At 48.0% G+C, this 15,716-nt stretch overlaps 1 protein-coding gene across 1 annotated transcript in view; it reads left to right on the top strand.

Moving 5' to 3' along the window:
• The window catches only part of COL20A1 (collagen, type XX, alpha 1), a 43,887-nt gene that overhangs the window by 5,838 nt on the left and 22,333 nt on the right, over positions 1–15,716 (top strand). The window contains exons 5-18 of the mRNA XM_010024357.1: positions 1–34; positions 1,256–1,411; positions 2,078–2,197; positions 2,375–2,539; positions 4,110–4,274; positions 5,621–5,793; positions 6,408–6,537; positions 7,018–7,163; positions 8,814–8,937; positions 9,418–9,557; positions 10,162–10,291; positions 10,818–10,960; positions 12,070–12,202; positions 15,353–15,495. The exon at positions 1–34 is cut by the window's left edge and continues 188 nt beyond it. Coding sequence (XP_010022659.1) covers positions 1–34; positions 1,256–1,411; positions 2,078–2,197; positions 2,375–2,539; positions 4,110–4,274; positions 5,621–5,793; positions 6,408–6,537; positions 7,018–7,163; positions 8,814–8,937; positions 9,418–9,557; positions 10,162–10,291; positions 10,818–10,960; positions 12,070–12,202; positions 15,353–15,495 — 1,902 coding nt within the window. The remainder of the gene's footprint in view (positions 35–1,255; positions 1,412–2,077; positions 2,198–2,374; positions 2,540–4,109; positions 4,275–5,620; positions 5,794–6,407; positions 6,538–7,017; positions 7,164–8,813; positions 8,938–9,417; positions 9,558–10,161; positions 10,292–10,817; positions 10,961–12,069; positions 12,203–15,352; positions 15,496–15,716) is intronic.

The following is a 15,716-nucleotide window of genomic DNA, read 5'->3' as shown; positions in this document are numbered from 1 at the left end:
AAAGAGAAACCCACAAAGGATTCATTGAGGAGAGGTGAGAGGGGTTTCAAGCATGTCTTGCTCCTTCTTCCCTACTGTTATCCCTAACGGTCCTTGGATACCAGCTTTCCATCCCATTCTGCCATCAAGGTTTTCAAGAGTACAGTGCTGCCGATAGTGCTTTCAGTTGCTAGGTCATGCTTTGGGGAACTGTCAGGAGAAGTTTGGAGCTCTGTAGAATGTCACGGACTTCAAGGCAAACTGGAGTTAGGCCAAAAATTCCTTCCAGATAATTTAATTTATTGGTTTGCCACTATTCTCTCCCTTCCTGTTGATACCTCCCTCTGCTTCTGATGGATCCATGTAAGAGTTTGTATTCTTCATCAGACTCCCCCAGCCACAGACCTTTCCAAGCCTTCAGAAGGCAAGGAGAACATCAGTGATGTTTGTTACCCAACCTGCTCCGCCTTCTGGACTTGTTCTTCATGTTTCACAGATAACTGATCCATGGTGATCCTTCGGATTCATCAGTTGACACGATGACAAGGCAGATGGCTCACAGCACTGTTGAAATGGTGGGAATGGGACCAGTAGGTCCCATTGACATCAGTAGAAATCCATGGCTGTGAAAAAAGACAGGAGAGTGACCTTTTTGGAGCCCACTGACTAGATGGGATCATCTAATTCCTTTCCCCAAAGATGGAAATCCCCCATATGAAAAATACTCAAGGAAGATGCATTTGACCAGTGACATGTCCTGTCTTATCCCCTGCTAAGCTGCAGGCCTGGGTGGGGAGAAAGGAAGGGCTTGAGTATCTGTGATGCCAGCAGGTTTTTACCGAGAGATCGGATTTAATATAAAGCCACGGAATAATTATAGCCCACGGGGAATGTTGTGATGGAATGGAATTAAACAATCACCTGCAATTCCTGGAGACAGGCTAGATGAAAGGGAAGCACTGGGCTGGGGCTGAGATGTAATGGAGCTGACAGCGAGCAGAGAGCAGTGCTTGGGTTAGGCACAGACTTCCTGACAGCTTTAACCCGTTCCTGGCAGACATGCAGCTGCACATCATTCCATTTCTTGTTACTGAGATGGGTCACCCTTTGCCATGTGGTTTTCCCAAGATGCTGGGATGCCTCAGGCTGGCAGATGGTCCAATCCACCATCCAGACAAGGCCTTAACACTGCAGATTGGCTTTTTGTCTTAAAACTGAAGCTGTTTTTCCTCCTTTACAATTGCTTCTCTCAACATCAAACCTTATCCCCTCCCAGGCTCCCAGTTTCAGTGCGATACATCTGCAATGACTGATATTGTCCTGCTTGTGGATGGATCCTGGAGCATCGGCCGCAGCAACTTCAAGCTCATTAAGGAGTTTCTGAGCAATTTGATTTCCCCATTCACTATTGGCCAAGACAAGATAAGAGTAGGTAGGACGCTTTCCTGTTTCCTGACCTTGGGAAGTCTGTGTTTGAAGGGGTCTCTCTTCCTGCGGTTATGTGCTCCTCTGAGAAGCTTTTATTCCTGTAGGTTGGGGTCTTGCTTGAAGCTCCTGAGAGCTTTTCCCATCTGGTAGCAAGCTCTGGCCTCTAGTGGTTCTAAGCAATAGCTGCCCAATGAACAGAAGCAACATCTGGGCAGCACCAGGTTGGGTGTTGTGGCTGTGATACGTTTGGGATTTGCTGCCCATGGAGGTGCTCAGCCTCCACAGCTCTGCATGGACAGATGCAGTGGCAATGCTGTATTGGAGCTGCTTTGAGTTCAGCTAAGAATAGTGATGCTTCCAGTAGTGAGTTTCATCCCATTCCTTGCAGCAGACTAATTTCACCCTGACTAACATTAAGACCTGATAAAATATTTCAGAGCATCACCATACAGGTAGGTACCACTGCACCCAGTCTGAGGCATCACCCAGGTGCCTGCATGACAGGGACCGTGCAGAGAAATGGAGCTAGAAACCAGATCTGCTCATCCCCATTCCCTTTCATTATTTTATGACATCCTCCCATGCCAAGCCTGACACTGTGTCCCAAAGAGGGTCACCTCTTGCAGCTTAGCTTGGCTTGCATGATGCTGATGGCTCTTGCCTTCCCCAGGGCTGTCCCAGTACAGCAGCGATCCCCGCACAGAGTGGGATCTGAGCACTTACTCTACAAGGGACCAGGTTCTGGAGGCTGTGAGGGGTTTGCGGTACAAAGGAGGCAACACCTTTACAGGTAACTCCATCTCACAGGTCTCTGCTAAACGATTTGGGTGCCTGAAGTGGGGGAAGCTGTTCCCATGGGATGATGTTCTCCCTAGGGACCAAGGTCACTGTGGGGCAGAGAACAGGGTAAAGGCAGAGGGGTTGTTTATGAGGCTGTAGCACATCATCCACCTCTGCTCCTCCCCAGGTCTGGCACTGACCCACGTCCTGGAGCAGAATCTGAAACCAGATGCTGGTGCCCGGCTGGAGGCTGAGAAGTTGGTGATACTCCTGACTGATGGAAAATCTCAGGATGATGCCAACCTGGCTGCTCAGACCTTGAAAAACCTGGGCATAGAGATATTTGCCATTGGTAAGATCATAACTATCGATAAGCTGTAGGACAAAGCCAACCTACTTTATGATAGGAAAAAGAGGAATGGCTTGAACCTGCCAGAGGGGAGATTGAGATGAGCTCTGAGGCAGAAGCTCTTCCCTGTGAGGGTGCTGAGGTGCTGGCACAGGGTGCCCAGAGAAGCTGTGGCTGCCCCATCCCTGGCAGTGTTCAAGGCCAAGTTGGACACAGAGGCTTGGAGCAACCTGCTCTAGTGGAAGGTGTCCCTGCCCGTGGCAGGGCTTGGAGCAGGATGAGCTTTGAGGTCCCTTCCAACCCAAACCATCCTGTGATTCTATGATATGATGATACTTTTAATCTTCTTTAAGTTGAAGTTTATGTTCCTTCATCTTTAATAGAAGCATCCTGAGGCTGTAAAACTAAGGCAGAGGGTAGGACCTCATTACATTGTGGTGAAGATGAAAATTAACTCATTTATTCAGCACAGGTAGTGTCTTCAAAGGGCATTTTGTTTGCTTAGAAAAAACAATGATTCACAGGACAGATTCCACACCTCTCATCTAAAGACATTTATGAGTCTCAGAGACCTGTGCCATGAGAACAGCCAAATCTCAGCTGTGGAATTAGGAGAGAGAACATTGTATTTGGGATGGCAGGAGACCTCCTTTATAATTGCTGCCTCTCACAACTTTCCATTTCTCTGAATAACACTGTCTGCTCCTCACTATCCAGCAGCAATAATGAGAAGCAAAATGGCCTTGAGCAGCTCTGTCTTTGATGACTACAGGAGTCTGATAGAGACAAATACATGAGCAATAAAGTTACACAGAAAACTCTCCTAAAATTGCAATCCTCCAGACTTTAAGTGCTAATTTATGTTGGGAACACACAAGCAAGGGTTTAACTGCATAGGGTTCTATAGCAAGGGGGAAGGAGGCTAGCAAAGCTGGTCTTGGGCTTCAGAAACCAGGCAATGGTAGGGCAGCCTTGAGCCTAGCACTGGGAAGCCAAATAAGTTGTATGCTGTCGAGGTTGGTCTGCAGAGGGTTAATGAGGATGGGGAGCAGGAGGATGGGGATGGAGGATCCTCTGTGATGGTGAAGTTCTGCTAAACAAATGGTCTGCCTTTTGCTCATCCCTGACTCAAAATGCAGTGTGACGTTCTGATGAGCAACAGACTCTGTGGGGAGTGCTGGTACCTCATGAATATAAAACTGTTGTTTATTCATCTGCTCCTTCCCTTATTTATGCCAGATGCCTCCTAGGGTGAAAAATATCTCCCTTCCTGCTAGCAAAGCCTGCAAATGAGGAGGAGGCAGGAAGACAGGAGAGGGATTCACTGGCCTGTCTTCAAGCCACACAAGACCTTCTGAGCCCACAGAATTGAAAGCTCTACCCAGACTGGACTGAGGCTCTTGCTGCAGGGAAGCCCAAAGCCATTCTCGGACACCCCGATGGAATGACGGGGAGGCTCTGCTTGGAGAGCAGGATGACAATGGACCCATCCTGCCCCTGAACAAGCCACACGGATGCGGAGCTGCTCCTCTCTGGGCAGTGCTCTCAGGCTCCTTCTCTGCTCTGGTTGCAGGCGTGAAGAACGCGGACGAGGCAGAGCTGAGGCAAGTGGCATCAGAGCCGCTGGAGCTCACCGTGTACAACGTGCTGGACTTCCCGCTGCTGAGCTCGCTGGTTGGCAAACTCACCCGGGTCCTGTGCACCAGGCTCCGAGAGAAGAGCAGCAGGGAAAACACAGGTGAAGTGAAACCTCCTCGGTGAGCGCCAAGCTTCCTTCCGCTCTCCATCCACCTGCATTGCCATCAGGGCTGACCCTTCCGCTCTTACCTTTCCCTCCATGGGCAGCACCATCTAACTTTCCCCCTCCAGTGCTGATCTCCTTGCTCAGCCGTCTTGCTTTCTGACAATGGTCCTTGGCACATAAATGTGTTGGTGTTTCTCCTGTAATCGTTGTCTTCTACAAGACACTCTGGGTGCAGTTCTCGCACTCTCAATCCGCTGCAGGCTCCCTGCTGTCTCTAACACATCACATAGAGACGTTACCTGTAGCTGTTTCCATTCTGATGTTCTTGGTTTAGTTCCCTGCTTTTGGCTTGTGAGCCAAGTGGTGTTTAGAGCAAATACAAGCAACAGCCATTCCGGCTAGAGGTTTGGATAACTCTTGGTGGATATAATCACCTAGTGACAATAACTACCATTGTGGGGATGAGGAGACTTCTTCTTCCTCTTCCATTATAGTATGGTGTGATAAGTATGTTGTAACCATCTCCTTTTCTGAGTTCCTTCCAACCAAGAGGAGGCAAGAAAAGCGAAAGAGCTAATTTGAGAATATGTTAGGAAGTGTGTACGGAGGAAAAGTGGAGGTAGGGAGAGGGGATGATAAAACATCTAGACACATTTATTTTCTCTGCACTTTAAATGATGGATCTCCAAGGCTTTTTCAAGTTAAAACCAGACAGCTTATTTTTTTCCCTTGCTGGAAAGCAGCTTGTATGAGGAACAAGAGAGTGAAGAACCACGCGAGATGTTAGCTTAGATCCTCAGGAGAAATATCCTGTACGTATTTCCATCTCTCCCTGCTTTTAAGGTTGGCCTAAGGAGAATGGGAAAGTCTAATTTTCGAGCATGCTTTTATTTTAATGCTCCAGAGCTTCATCTAAATAAATGGATGCATCCTTATTAATTTGTACTTGTTTGGTATAATTAGACATTATTCAAATAGCAGATTAGGCTAAAGAAAAATGGGCTGCTCAAAGAAATGAAACCGAAATAACTTGTGCTTGTTAATTTTGACCATTTTCATGACTGTGGAAAGCTGGGTCATCTTTTGGATCCAGGCAAATATGCAGACTTGTGCTGAAAAAATGCTCCCAGCACCCAGCAAATACACAGCCTGTTCTCAGTGGAGTAGTTATGTTCTCTGGATGCCCACTTGTAAAGTATTTGTTTGGAGCAGTCTCTGTGCTCTATAGGGAAGGAGACTGTAACACAGTTTCGAAACCATCAATCGTATTTATGAGCTGGAATGTACTTTTGGCATAAGAAGTCTGGATATAAGAAGGTAACTGTGGTTTTAACTCCTAGGCAGCGCTGTGGGAGAGAGCCCTGTGGACTCGGGTCCCCAGCTGAGCCCAACTGACCTTAAAATATCCGCTGTGACTTCCAAGAGCATGCACTTGACCTGGAGTCCTCCTCTGAGACCACCAAAGACATACCGGATTGTGTATTACCCCTCTAAGGGTGGTATCCCCAGAGAGGTGAGAAACCTTGCTTTGGACACCCAGGACTGCAATAGCTTCCAGGTGGTGGCTGGGAATTTAGGCTTGAGTAGACAAAAAGATGAAGCTGGAGGTGTGGTTCTAGTGGGACATCAGCTAAAATGTGGTCAGCTCATGGGATGACCAGACACAGAGGAAATGGGATAAATATCTTGCTAGAAGTAATGCAAGCCATGCCAACACCAATTTTTCTCTTGTGCAGTGTTATCCCCTCCCTAAAACATCTGTTTTGACCCAGAGGACGCTCAAGTACACAGAGCTGTTGAAGGATGCTCATCTGTGATAGATAATGACATAGAAAAACAAATCCAGATTGTTGATGGATTTCCATTCAGAGAGCACAATTAGAGTCTTATGCTTGGTGTTTGCACAGATCCCAGCCTTAGAGGACAGGAATGCTTACTGCCTGTTACCTGTCCATTCTGGGGAGATGCCAGCTTGCACAAAATTCAGAAGGCAACAAGACTTCTTGTTTCTGGGCACAGATCTGCCACAAAGAAGCCACACTTGCTGGGGAAGGCCAGTTCAGCCATTGCTTTGCTGAGGAGCAGCTAGAACATCCCTGTCCTGACAGCTTTTTTTTTTGCTTTTAGGTGATTTTAGATGGAACAGTCTCCTCTTTGCAGCTTTCCAATCTGACCTCGCACACGGAGTATCTGGTGTCAGTGATTCCAGTTTATGACACAGCTGTTGGGGATGGGCTGAGAGGTGTCACCTCCACATGTAGGTCGTGAGTAGAGAGAATTATGCTGGTGCATGGTTATGATAGGTGGACAAAGCTCTTTCTTTGCAACCACCTCAGACTGACACGGTATTCTTCCTCCTTGCTCAAGTTCAGTCTGGCTGCAGCGATCTCCATCCATGGAGATGTTCAGAACTTGACCAGACAAGACCTTGAGCAACCTGCTCTTTGAGCAGCAGGTTGGAGCAGAGACCTTCAGGGGTGCCTGCAATGGAGACCACTGATGTGGCAGTAACACACCATGCTAGAAATACCTCGCAACCCCTTGCTGCCTTTTTATCCTTGGGTTAATCCAAGCAAATTAAACCTATTCTCTGTAAAGTGGCTGCTCTGCTCTGTTAGTTGTGGGGTAGATGTCAACCAGCTGCAGCAGCTGTTGCAAAGCCAGGTCTCCTTTGGGGTTTGAGCTGTCACAGACCTCAACCACTGAAGATGTCTTTCTGCCTTGTTTCCTCCATCAGTGCCTTTGTCTTCCCCTCGCTCCCTACGTGTCTCTGAGCTGAGCCACAACAGCATGAGGCTGAGCTGGAAGGCAGCCCAGGGAGCCACACAGTACCTGGTGCTCTGCTCCGCAGTCCCTGATGGGGCAGAGGACTATACAATGGAGGTAGAGTTCATGAGAATAATGATAATATCATGTTTTCTGTGTCTGGGCTGTTTAGTTCTAGCTCTAACCTTTGTGAATTGGTATCATGTGTTTAAATTTGAAACAAAGAGAAAAAGTGTCACTGTTATTGCCAGCAGCATCTTTCATGGAAGGATTGGGTTGGTGTTTTTATGGTGTATCTCAAAGGGATTTATAACTGTGAGGGTTTCACGTGGGAAATTGAGGCATAGGGAGACAACCGACTGCCTCACGGGGCCCTGGAAACCCAGGCACTGAGATCACATCTTTGCAGTCCTGAATGTAATTGCTGCATCCTTCAGGCTGTACATAAATGCTTATCTTTAAATATTAACTGGAAATTCATTAGGGCGGTTTTGGCTGACCTCTAAGAGCAGACCTATGACACTGCTTAAGAATGAAAAAACAACTGATGAATAGAAAACCCTTAAAAACATATAAGAATGCTTTGCCATGTGTGCGTTTTAATGAGTTATCTGGAGTACATGTAGGCTGAAATATGACTTAAAGAATGGGGGGAGAACATGTATTGCTGTTTTGTCTCAGATTCCCCCCCAAATGCACAGCAATAAGAGGAATTGCAGGATGGTTTTCAAAACAGAGCTATTAATGCTGCTTTCAGTGCATAATTGTGGTGGGGGGTTTTCAAGATTCGTTTGAAGAGAGACCAGCATTTAAAATAGTATTTTATTTTGGGTTTTATTATTATTTTCATTAACTTATTAATAATTTTAATTAACTGTATTTATATTAGAACATTTCTGCCGTTGCTCGCTGTGAGAGCGCAACGCTCCAAGGCTATGGGATGTCTGCAAAGCCAGCATTAAGATGCTCCCAGCCTTGCACACAACGGTGCTTCTCTGTGTGCAGACTCCTAAGTGCGACTGGGGAGCGTCTCTAAGCGAGCAGAGAGCAGGAGCAGAGCTGTGTTAGCGGCAGGTGGCAGCAGCCCGGCTGCAGTGGGTCTGCCTGCAGCAGGCAACTCTGCTGCTTCTCCATGTGTCTGAGCAAAGCGGGATCACAACCCTCTTGGCTTGCTGTGCCCCCTGATCCAACCCAGGACAACAGCAGCAGCGGTTTTGTATGAGACTTGCACCTCTGCAGACCAGGGTAGAACCATAAAATAGAATAAGTAGAATCACGAATTAGAATAAAATAGAATCATAAAATCACACAATAGTTTGGGTTGGAAGGGACCTTCAAAGCTCATCTTGTCCAACCCCCTGTGATGAGCAGGGACATCTTCAGCTCAGAAGATGCTGCTCAGAATGTTGTCCAGCCTGGCCTTGGCTGTCTCCAGGGTTGGTGGATCCAACAGTTCTCTGGGCAACCTGAATATAAGAGCCACCCTCTTTGTAAATTGTGTATTTTACCACCATTATTGTTTCCTCATGTCCAGCCTGAATCTTCCTTCTATTAGTTTGAAAGGTGATATATACCTCAACGTGTCCCTTGGGAAGAAGCAGAGCACTGATCACTATAGAGCACCTACTCAAGTGGTGATGTCCCGAAGTGGAGAAATCCCCTTAGTATAGTCAAAAGGACCTTGTCTCTGTAATGTCTTGATCTACTGAGGGCATTGGCAGGTGCCCTAGAGCTGAAGGGTACCCCAAACCACCTCTCTGTTGACAGGTGAAGGTGTCCCAGCCTGAGGTCCTGCTGGATGGGCTGTCTCCCAGCACAGAGTACTCCATTGCAGTGTATGCAATGTATGGGGAGGACGCGAGTGATCCAGCCAGCATCCAGGAAACCACCCGTAAGTGCTGCTGCTGCTGCTTCCTCAGTTGTTATTAAGCACTTAAGGCAGGAAAGATGTGTTAAATGAAGTGCTTCCCATACTGTGCAAGTGGCTTGTAAACACGCTGCCTCTTCCCTGCCTCATCTTAAGCGGATATTGGTCCCCGAGGGGCTCTCCAATTACATGGTGAGCTGTGAGAAAGGAGTAATTTTCCCCTGGTAAAAAAGGAAAGCTCCTGAAAGAGCTGTTCCCTGAGGTCTTCGCTGTCTGGGGAGGAAAAGGGAATTATGTGCCTGTTTCTTCAGCTAAAGCCCAGGCAGCCTTTCATGACACCCCAGAGGCATGTTCAGTAATGACACAAAGAGACAGTTTTCCCGCATGGTGGATGAGTCTCTTAATTCAAGGTGGGATCATCTATGAGCAGCAGGAGGCAAACGGTGGCATTGCCACTGTGCCGCCTGTGAAACCTCGGAATGCTGCCACTATCTGTTGTTGCAGTGGCCTTGAGTCCTCCCAGGTACCTGAGCTTCTCGGAGCTGAGCCATGCGTCCGTTCGGGTGAGCTGGGAGGCTGCGTCTCCAGCTGTGAGAGCTCACCATGTCAGCTATGTTTCTAGCAGAGGGAGCAACGCTGGCGAGGTGAGTCCTTGAGGGGCTGGTGGAAGGAAAACTGGGGGGTCAGATACTGCCCTGTTCTCCTTCAGCTGCATGGTTCGGGGAGACTGCACTGCCTGCTGGCAGTGGTTAAACTGGAAATGGGCACTTTTGATGATGCTGCCATCCACGTGCTGATCCCTCTGCAGCTGTACCCGTGCTCCTCTCCACATTATAGAATGGTTTGGGTTGGAAGGGACCTGTAAAGATCATCTAATCTGACATGCCTGCAGTGAGCAGGGACACCTTCAACTAGACTAGGCTGCTCAGGACCCTGTCCAACCCAACCCTGAACGTTTCCAAGGATGGGGCACTTATCTGGGCAATCCATGCCAGTGCCTCACCACCCTCATTGCCAAAAATTTCTTCATTATATCTAGTCTGAATCTCTCTTCTTTTAATTTAAAACCATTATCCCTTGTCCTATCACAGGAGGCCCTGCTAAAAACTCTGTTCCCATCTTTCTTATAACCCCCCTTAAAGTATCAAAAGGCTGCAATAAGGTCTCCCTGGAGCCTTCTCTTCTTCACGCTGAACATCCCCACCTCTCCCTGTCTCGTACAATACTCACACAACATCTCCACTGCAGGTCGAGGTTCCTGGCACCGCAACATCCACTGTCCTGAGACCTTTGTCCTCCCTCACCCAATACTTCATCAGTGTCAGATCTACCTATGATGAAGGGGACTCCTTTCCAATTACTGGCAATGTTACCACTTGTAAGTAGGGAATGGAAATAGCTTTGGTCCCAGTAACAGGCGACAAAATTGGCTTGTGTGTGTCTGAACCGGGACGTTCTGAAGACCAGTCCCAGCAGCTCATGGCCAAAACCCCCTCACAAACCTCAGATTTACTTGTTCTTTGCACGTGGAGTGTGTCCAACTGCGTTATGCTTAAAACAATGTGGAAGGAATAAAGAAAGGAAGCAAATGAAGGAGGAGTGATGTATCACTAACCTCTGTGTCCTTCAGAGCCCTCCTAGCCTTCTCCCCTTTACAACATCAGCATGGCAACGTGTCCTCTCCTCAAATGAGATAATCCTTCTTAATTAGGGAGTTAGAAATAATGTATCCCTCTCTGTCCTGATGGCTGCTGTCACACGAGTGTGTAGAAGTGAAAGACAGGCTGCTCTCAGACATCTGCCCGGTTGATGTTTTGCTCCCCAACCATCTGCTCCCCACCTTGGCTCTGACAAGGCGCTGTCAGTGCCCGCGCTCCAGCTCGTTTTCCTTCTGCATCCCTCAGTAAAGGTCCCCCCGCCGCGGGCGCTGAAGGTTACCGAGCTCTCTGGGAACAGCCTCCGGCTGCAGTGGGAAGCTGTCGCTGCCTCCGATGTGGTTGTCTATCAGATCAAATGGAGCATGGCCAGTGGAGAGCAGCCTCAGGAGGTATGGACCCACACACAGCTCTGGGGAGGCTGGGTTGGCTGTGTGCCTGCTTGATGGCTCCGAACCCACCTGCAGGAGTGACACAGGGTAGTGTAAAACTAACCAAGTTAATGCACTCAAGCAGTTAAACAGCTCAGCACCCAGCTGGAGGAGCCTATGGAGTAAGACAGGCTCTGTCCCAGGAGTGGGACTGTTCACTGGAGCAGTCACCTTGAGTGCTGGAAGCAGGAGGGACAGCGGGACGGAGCCCTGCAGGCTCTGGGAAGATTGCAGAAGTGTTCTGGAAAATCTCAAGGATGAAATTCAATAGGGACAAGCAGAAAGTATTAAGCTTAGGCAGGGATAATTAACCACAGGTACACAGGATGTAGAACAAATTGCTAAGAAGCAATCTGGTAGAAAAGGATCTGGGGTTGCAGAGAATCACCAGCCCACAATGTCAAGTAGCTGTGGAAAAGTCAAAGATTTAAGTATTTAAAGATGGCCTTTAAGACAGGAGGAGCCACTTCTGCTTTCCTCGGTGCTGGTAAGCACTTTTGGGATACTGCTCCTCAAGAAGGATGAGGTCCAAGTGAGGAGCACACAGAGGAGAATGACCACGGACAGAGCTGGTGCAGGGAGGGCAGGGATGGATAAAGTGACCTCTTCCATCTCAAGCCCCTATTTTCAGTATGAGTGCTGCAACACTCTGAAACAGAAGTTTAAATGGTGGTTTAAATACACAAGTGTCTCATGCAGTGCTTCAGACTTGGGCTGGAATAGCAGTGTTTTGGGGCTTCTACCCCCAGCACACCTAAAAGATGGGAACTGAGAAAGGGATTTCATGCTCTAGGCAGGTCAACTGCCTTGTGTCAGAGTACTGCATTGTGGCACTGAAGCAGCTGCTGAATAGAACTGGGCTGCAGTACATGGGCTTCTTCTCTGCATTAATCAGGGCTGGAATTTTGCCTTTACTTAGATGTGTGCATCCCACAACAGCAGACTTTGTACCCGAAGCCCAGTGCTAACTCATTGTGCCTACGGGCAACCTGCGAGCCAGCCACTTGGATGGCATGAACCAGTTGGGGATGCCTGGGAGCTTGACTGACTCATTTCTTCCCCTGCTGCAGCTCTCCATCGCTGGAAATGTGGCAACTGCTGTCCTGCCTGGCTTGCAGAAGAACACTGACTATAAGATATCCATCTGGGCCTATTACAAAGATGGTGCTCGAAGCGACACCGTTTCTGTTCAGCACAGGACCAGTAAGTGACCAGAGCTCAGTTTCCACAGCCTAAGGGTAATAAACAGGGCACAGGATGCCTCAGAACCCATCACAAAGCAGAAGATCAGCTCAGCTCATCTCCAGCTCTGAAAACCCAAAGCTGAATGTCTAAAAGGGGCTAGAGATATTTAGCCTTCTGTCTTCGTGTTCTGAATTGGTCCTGGTAAATAGGCTGGGCAGACACGAGCAGGCTGGTGCCTCTTACAGGCATCTGACACCCTTGCAATGTGTTTCATGTAGAATACATTGCTTTGCCCTCCCTGCTTCTGTGCAGTGCACTGATGCAAATGAATTGGCTTTCTGTAGGGTGCTGAGCTGAACGTGTCACTGTGCTGCCTAATGAATGTTTCCTGTTAGTAAAATCTTGTCTCTCAAGGAGGGTGAGGATTTCTCCAGCCACGTCATTGCTGAGCTGTGCTTCATCTGAGGGCACTTACACAAATGAGAGAGAATCCTGCAGCAGACTCTGCCTTGGAAGCATTATCTAAATCTTGTTTCGTACAGGCGGGATGTGAGGTTAAAGAGTGGCACTCCCAGAGGTCCCCTTAATTAATATTGCCTGTATAGTGGCTTTGTTGGCACTGAATGAAATACACTCACTGTGAATGGAATACAATTTATTTAACAGCAGCAGTCGTCTCCTCCTCCATCTCTCAGCTCTCAACCTCCTTTGTAGAATAAACTCATTAGGCTGGTGCTGAACTGATGAAGTGCAGAATAAACGGCAATTTTGGAAGGAGAAGCTCAGGTTTTATTAATAATGAAGAATAACAACACTTCTTTATAGAAGGCCACCTCAAGCAAGTACTCAGGAGCTGCATACTGATGTAAAAATAAAAGAGAAAAGAGAAAGCATCCTACAGGTGTATAACGATAAAGGGACAGTTAGAGCTGTTCAGAGGCTTTGGAAAATGAATGGCTGTTTCAAGCCGTGAATTACAAATGCCAGAGTTGCTCCCTCAGCCCACTGCAAATGACACGCGATGGTGCCCTTCCAGGCACATTCGAACAAGCCAGTCCTTGCCCGTGTTGGCACCCCAGTGGGACATGGAAAGCAATTTGACTTCTGCTTGTCAGCTGCTGTCCTTGTTCGGGAACAAGGATGCCTTAGGGATGTCAGACTTTGCCTTGCTGTGTGAAGAAAGAGAAGTGCTCACAGAAATCAGGTGTGTGGATTTCCAACCCTGACTATTCTATGGGCACCCAACAGAATCAGTGCCTGGGTCGGATTGCTTGAGCAGCCAGGACAGTGCTACTTCTCAGGGCAAGTATCTGCATCTGCGATCAATGTATTTGATGGTAATTCTTTGTTTTCAATGCTCCAAGTAAGAAGTGCCCACAGGGAGGAGTGGCACAGGAGAAGGGATGCCTGATGTTTTCCAGGCAGCAGTGCTGACCTTGGGCATTGTGGATGCCAGTGAACTGAGTAAGGCTTGTGCAGTGGATGTATGGGAAGGGGTGGCACTAGGCAGGAGTCTGGGAAATTCTGGGATATGGTTAGACTTCAAACCTCTACTGTTTTGGGCTAAAGCTACCATCTTCTGTGTAAAGAATGAGAGAGCAGTTGGGTGGGAACTGCTCCTGAAGCTGGGCTGAGCCACCCTCACTGACGTTGCACTGAAGTGGGTTACAAAGAGCTTACGTACCCCATTCCTCTAGCTAAGCTGTGCCAGCAGCAGCTCCAGGCTGATACATGTCTTCAAGTTTATCCAGCTCCTCAATGAGCTCTCTTAGCAGAGCATTCATTGCAAATAAAAGGGATTGAAATGTGGGGAAGAAGCTTTGACCCTTGGCAGTGAGAGGGAAAACATGCCCTATATAACCATTGCAGATGAGTGTTTGATGGAGTGGACTCCAGGGTTTCACTCTTATTTGAAAATGTGCCTGTGATGCTCGTTAGACCCAAGAGCAAGCAGGATTCCTGCTATGGAGGAGCAGAGGTTCAAGAGGTAATTGAAGACACAGATGGTGTCCTCTGTGTCAGAGATGCTTCTATCCTCCTGGGCAGCTTCAAGAGGTGACCTTTCCACAGCTGTCAGATCCATGCCATCAACTTCTGCCAGGCCTGGGGGCTTTCCTTAATAAACCCATCTCAGAAGACTTTCCCTAACTTTCCCTTTAAAGTTCACTTAAACAGAGTCCTCGCTTACCTCAGCTGAAGGAAAGAGCCAGTGCAGCCAGCAAAGGTGCAGACGTGTGGCACAGCACTAATAGTGCTGATGAAGTGACTTGACTTCCCACACTTGCTTTACTCTCTGCTTTACCTTGCGGTGATGCCCAGCATCAGCCCCAGCCTGATTCAGCTTCTAGGAGTCTTTCCTTCAGGAAAAGTAAGCTCATTTTATACAGAAAAGGGAAGGAGGATCGATGAAGATGCAAACGATCTTCATTCAACCTGTGCTCTCCAGTCACCCTACACTTTGCTGGGTGGGCAGAAGAGCCTTACAGGTAAAACTGCAGTAAGAAATCTCGCAGCCTGGCTGTGTGTCCTTGACTGTCATTAGGGCTCCTCCATCATTTTTAGTCTCTTCTGAGTAAAGTGATTCTTTTTCTCTGCCTAAGACTTCTGAGTCAATTAAAATTGCTCAGGATCCCTTCCTCGAGGCTGTGGGATGAGCAAACTGTTGTGTGCTGGCTGCTCTAGGCTTTCTTTAGAATCCTTGCAAAACAGAAAGAAAAATGTGGAAAATACTAGAAATGATGATGGATTAACTTTGTTGTGTGATCCAGGTCGAATGGGCAATAAAGTCTCCAGATCCTTGATGAAATTCAGTTGCAGTTTGGGCCTACATGAAGGGTATCCCTTGGTGTTTGTCACGTATTCAAAGGATCTTTTTGTCATACTTCCAGGACTCTTCCCCCTTTCCAAGATTGTTTTCCACATCTTAGGCTTTGAATTGCTGAATGCTTGGGTCGTACTGTGCTGTATTTGGGCAAAGCACATCCCTCCAGGGTTGTTTTCTCTCTCTCGCCTGGTCCCCAAGGTGACTGCTTCTGCCCTGAGTATGGGTTAACAGCACAGCAGAGCACTGAAGCATTCGGGAATAGGCTTGGAAGCAAGTGCTGTTGGCCCCATTTATAGGCATTAATACCTGCCTTTAATGCTGTCCACCTTTAATCCCCACTGCAGACTCCCGGAGCCCACCCACCAACCTCTTTATCGACTCCGAGACCCCCACTAGCCTCCAGGTCCACTGGACCCCTCCTGATGGCCGCGTACAGCACTACAAAATTACCTACCACCCTGTGTCTGACGCTGGTGCTCAGCAAACAGTAAGTCTCCAGCTCCTTTGTATGTGACAAGCACTGGAGCAGAGGGACAAAGGGACAATGTCATCCCTAGGGCAACTCTGCTCACTCCAGCAGGATTTACCTTAAGGATGATGGATTGGCAGTACTACAGGACCGAATCTCTTCCCCTGAACTGCTGATGTGTTGCTTTGTGAAGAGATCCTCCTGGATTTCTTGTGATTAAGATATTTGTTTCCAACAAA

The sequence above is a fragment of the Nestor notabilis genome, unplaced genomic scaffold (genome assembly GCF_000696875.1).
Source record: "Nestor notabilis isolate BGI_N333 unplaced genomic scaffold, ASM69687v1 scaffold4441, whole genome shotgun sequence".
Classification (NCBI taxonomy): Eukaryota; Metazoa; Chordata; class Aves; order Psittaciformes; family Psittacidae; genus Nestor; species Nestor notabilis.
Note: the sequence above shows the minus strand (reverse complement) of the source record. Positions and strands in the feature narration are given on the sequence as shown.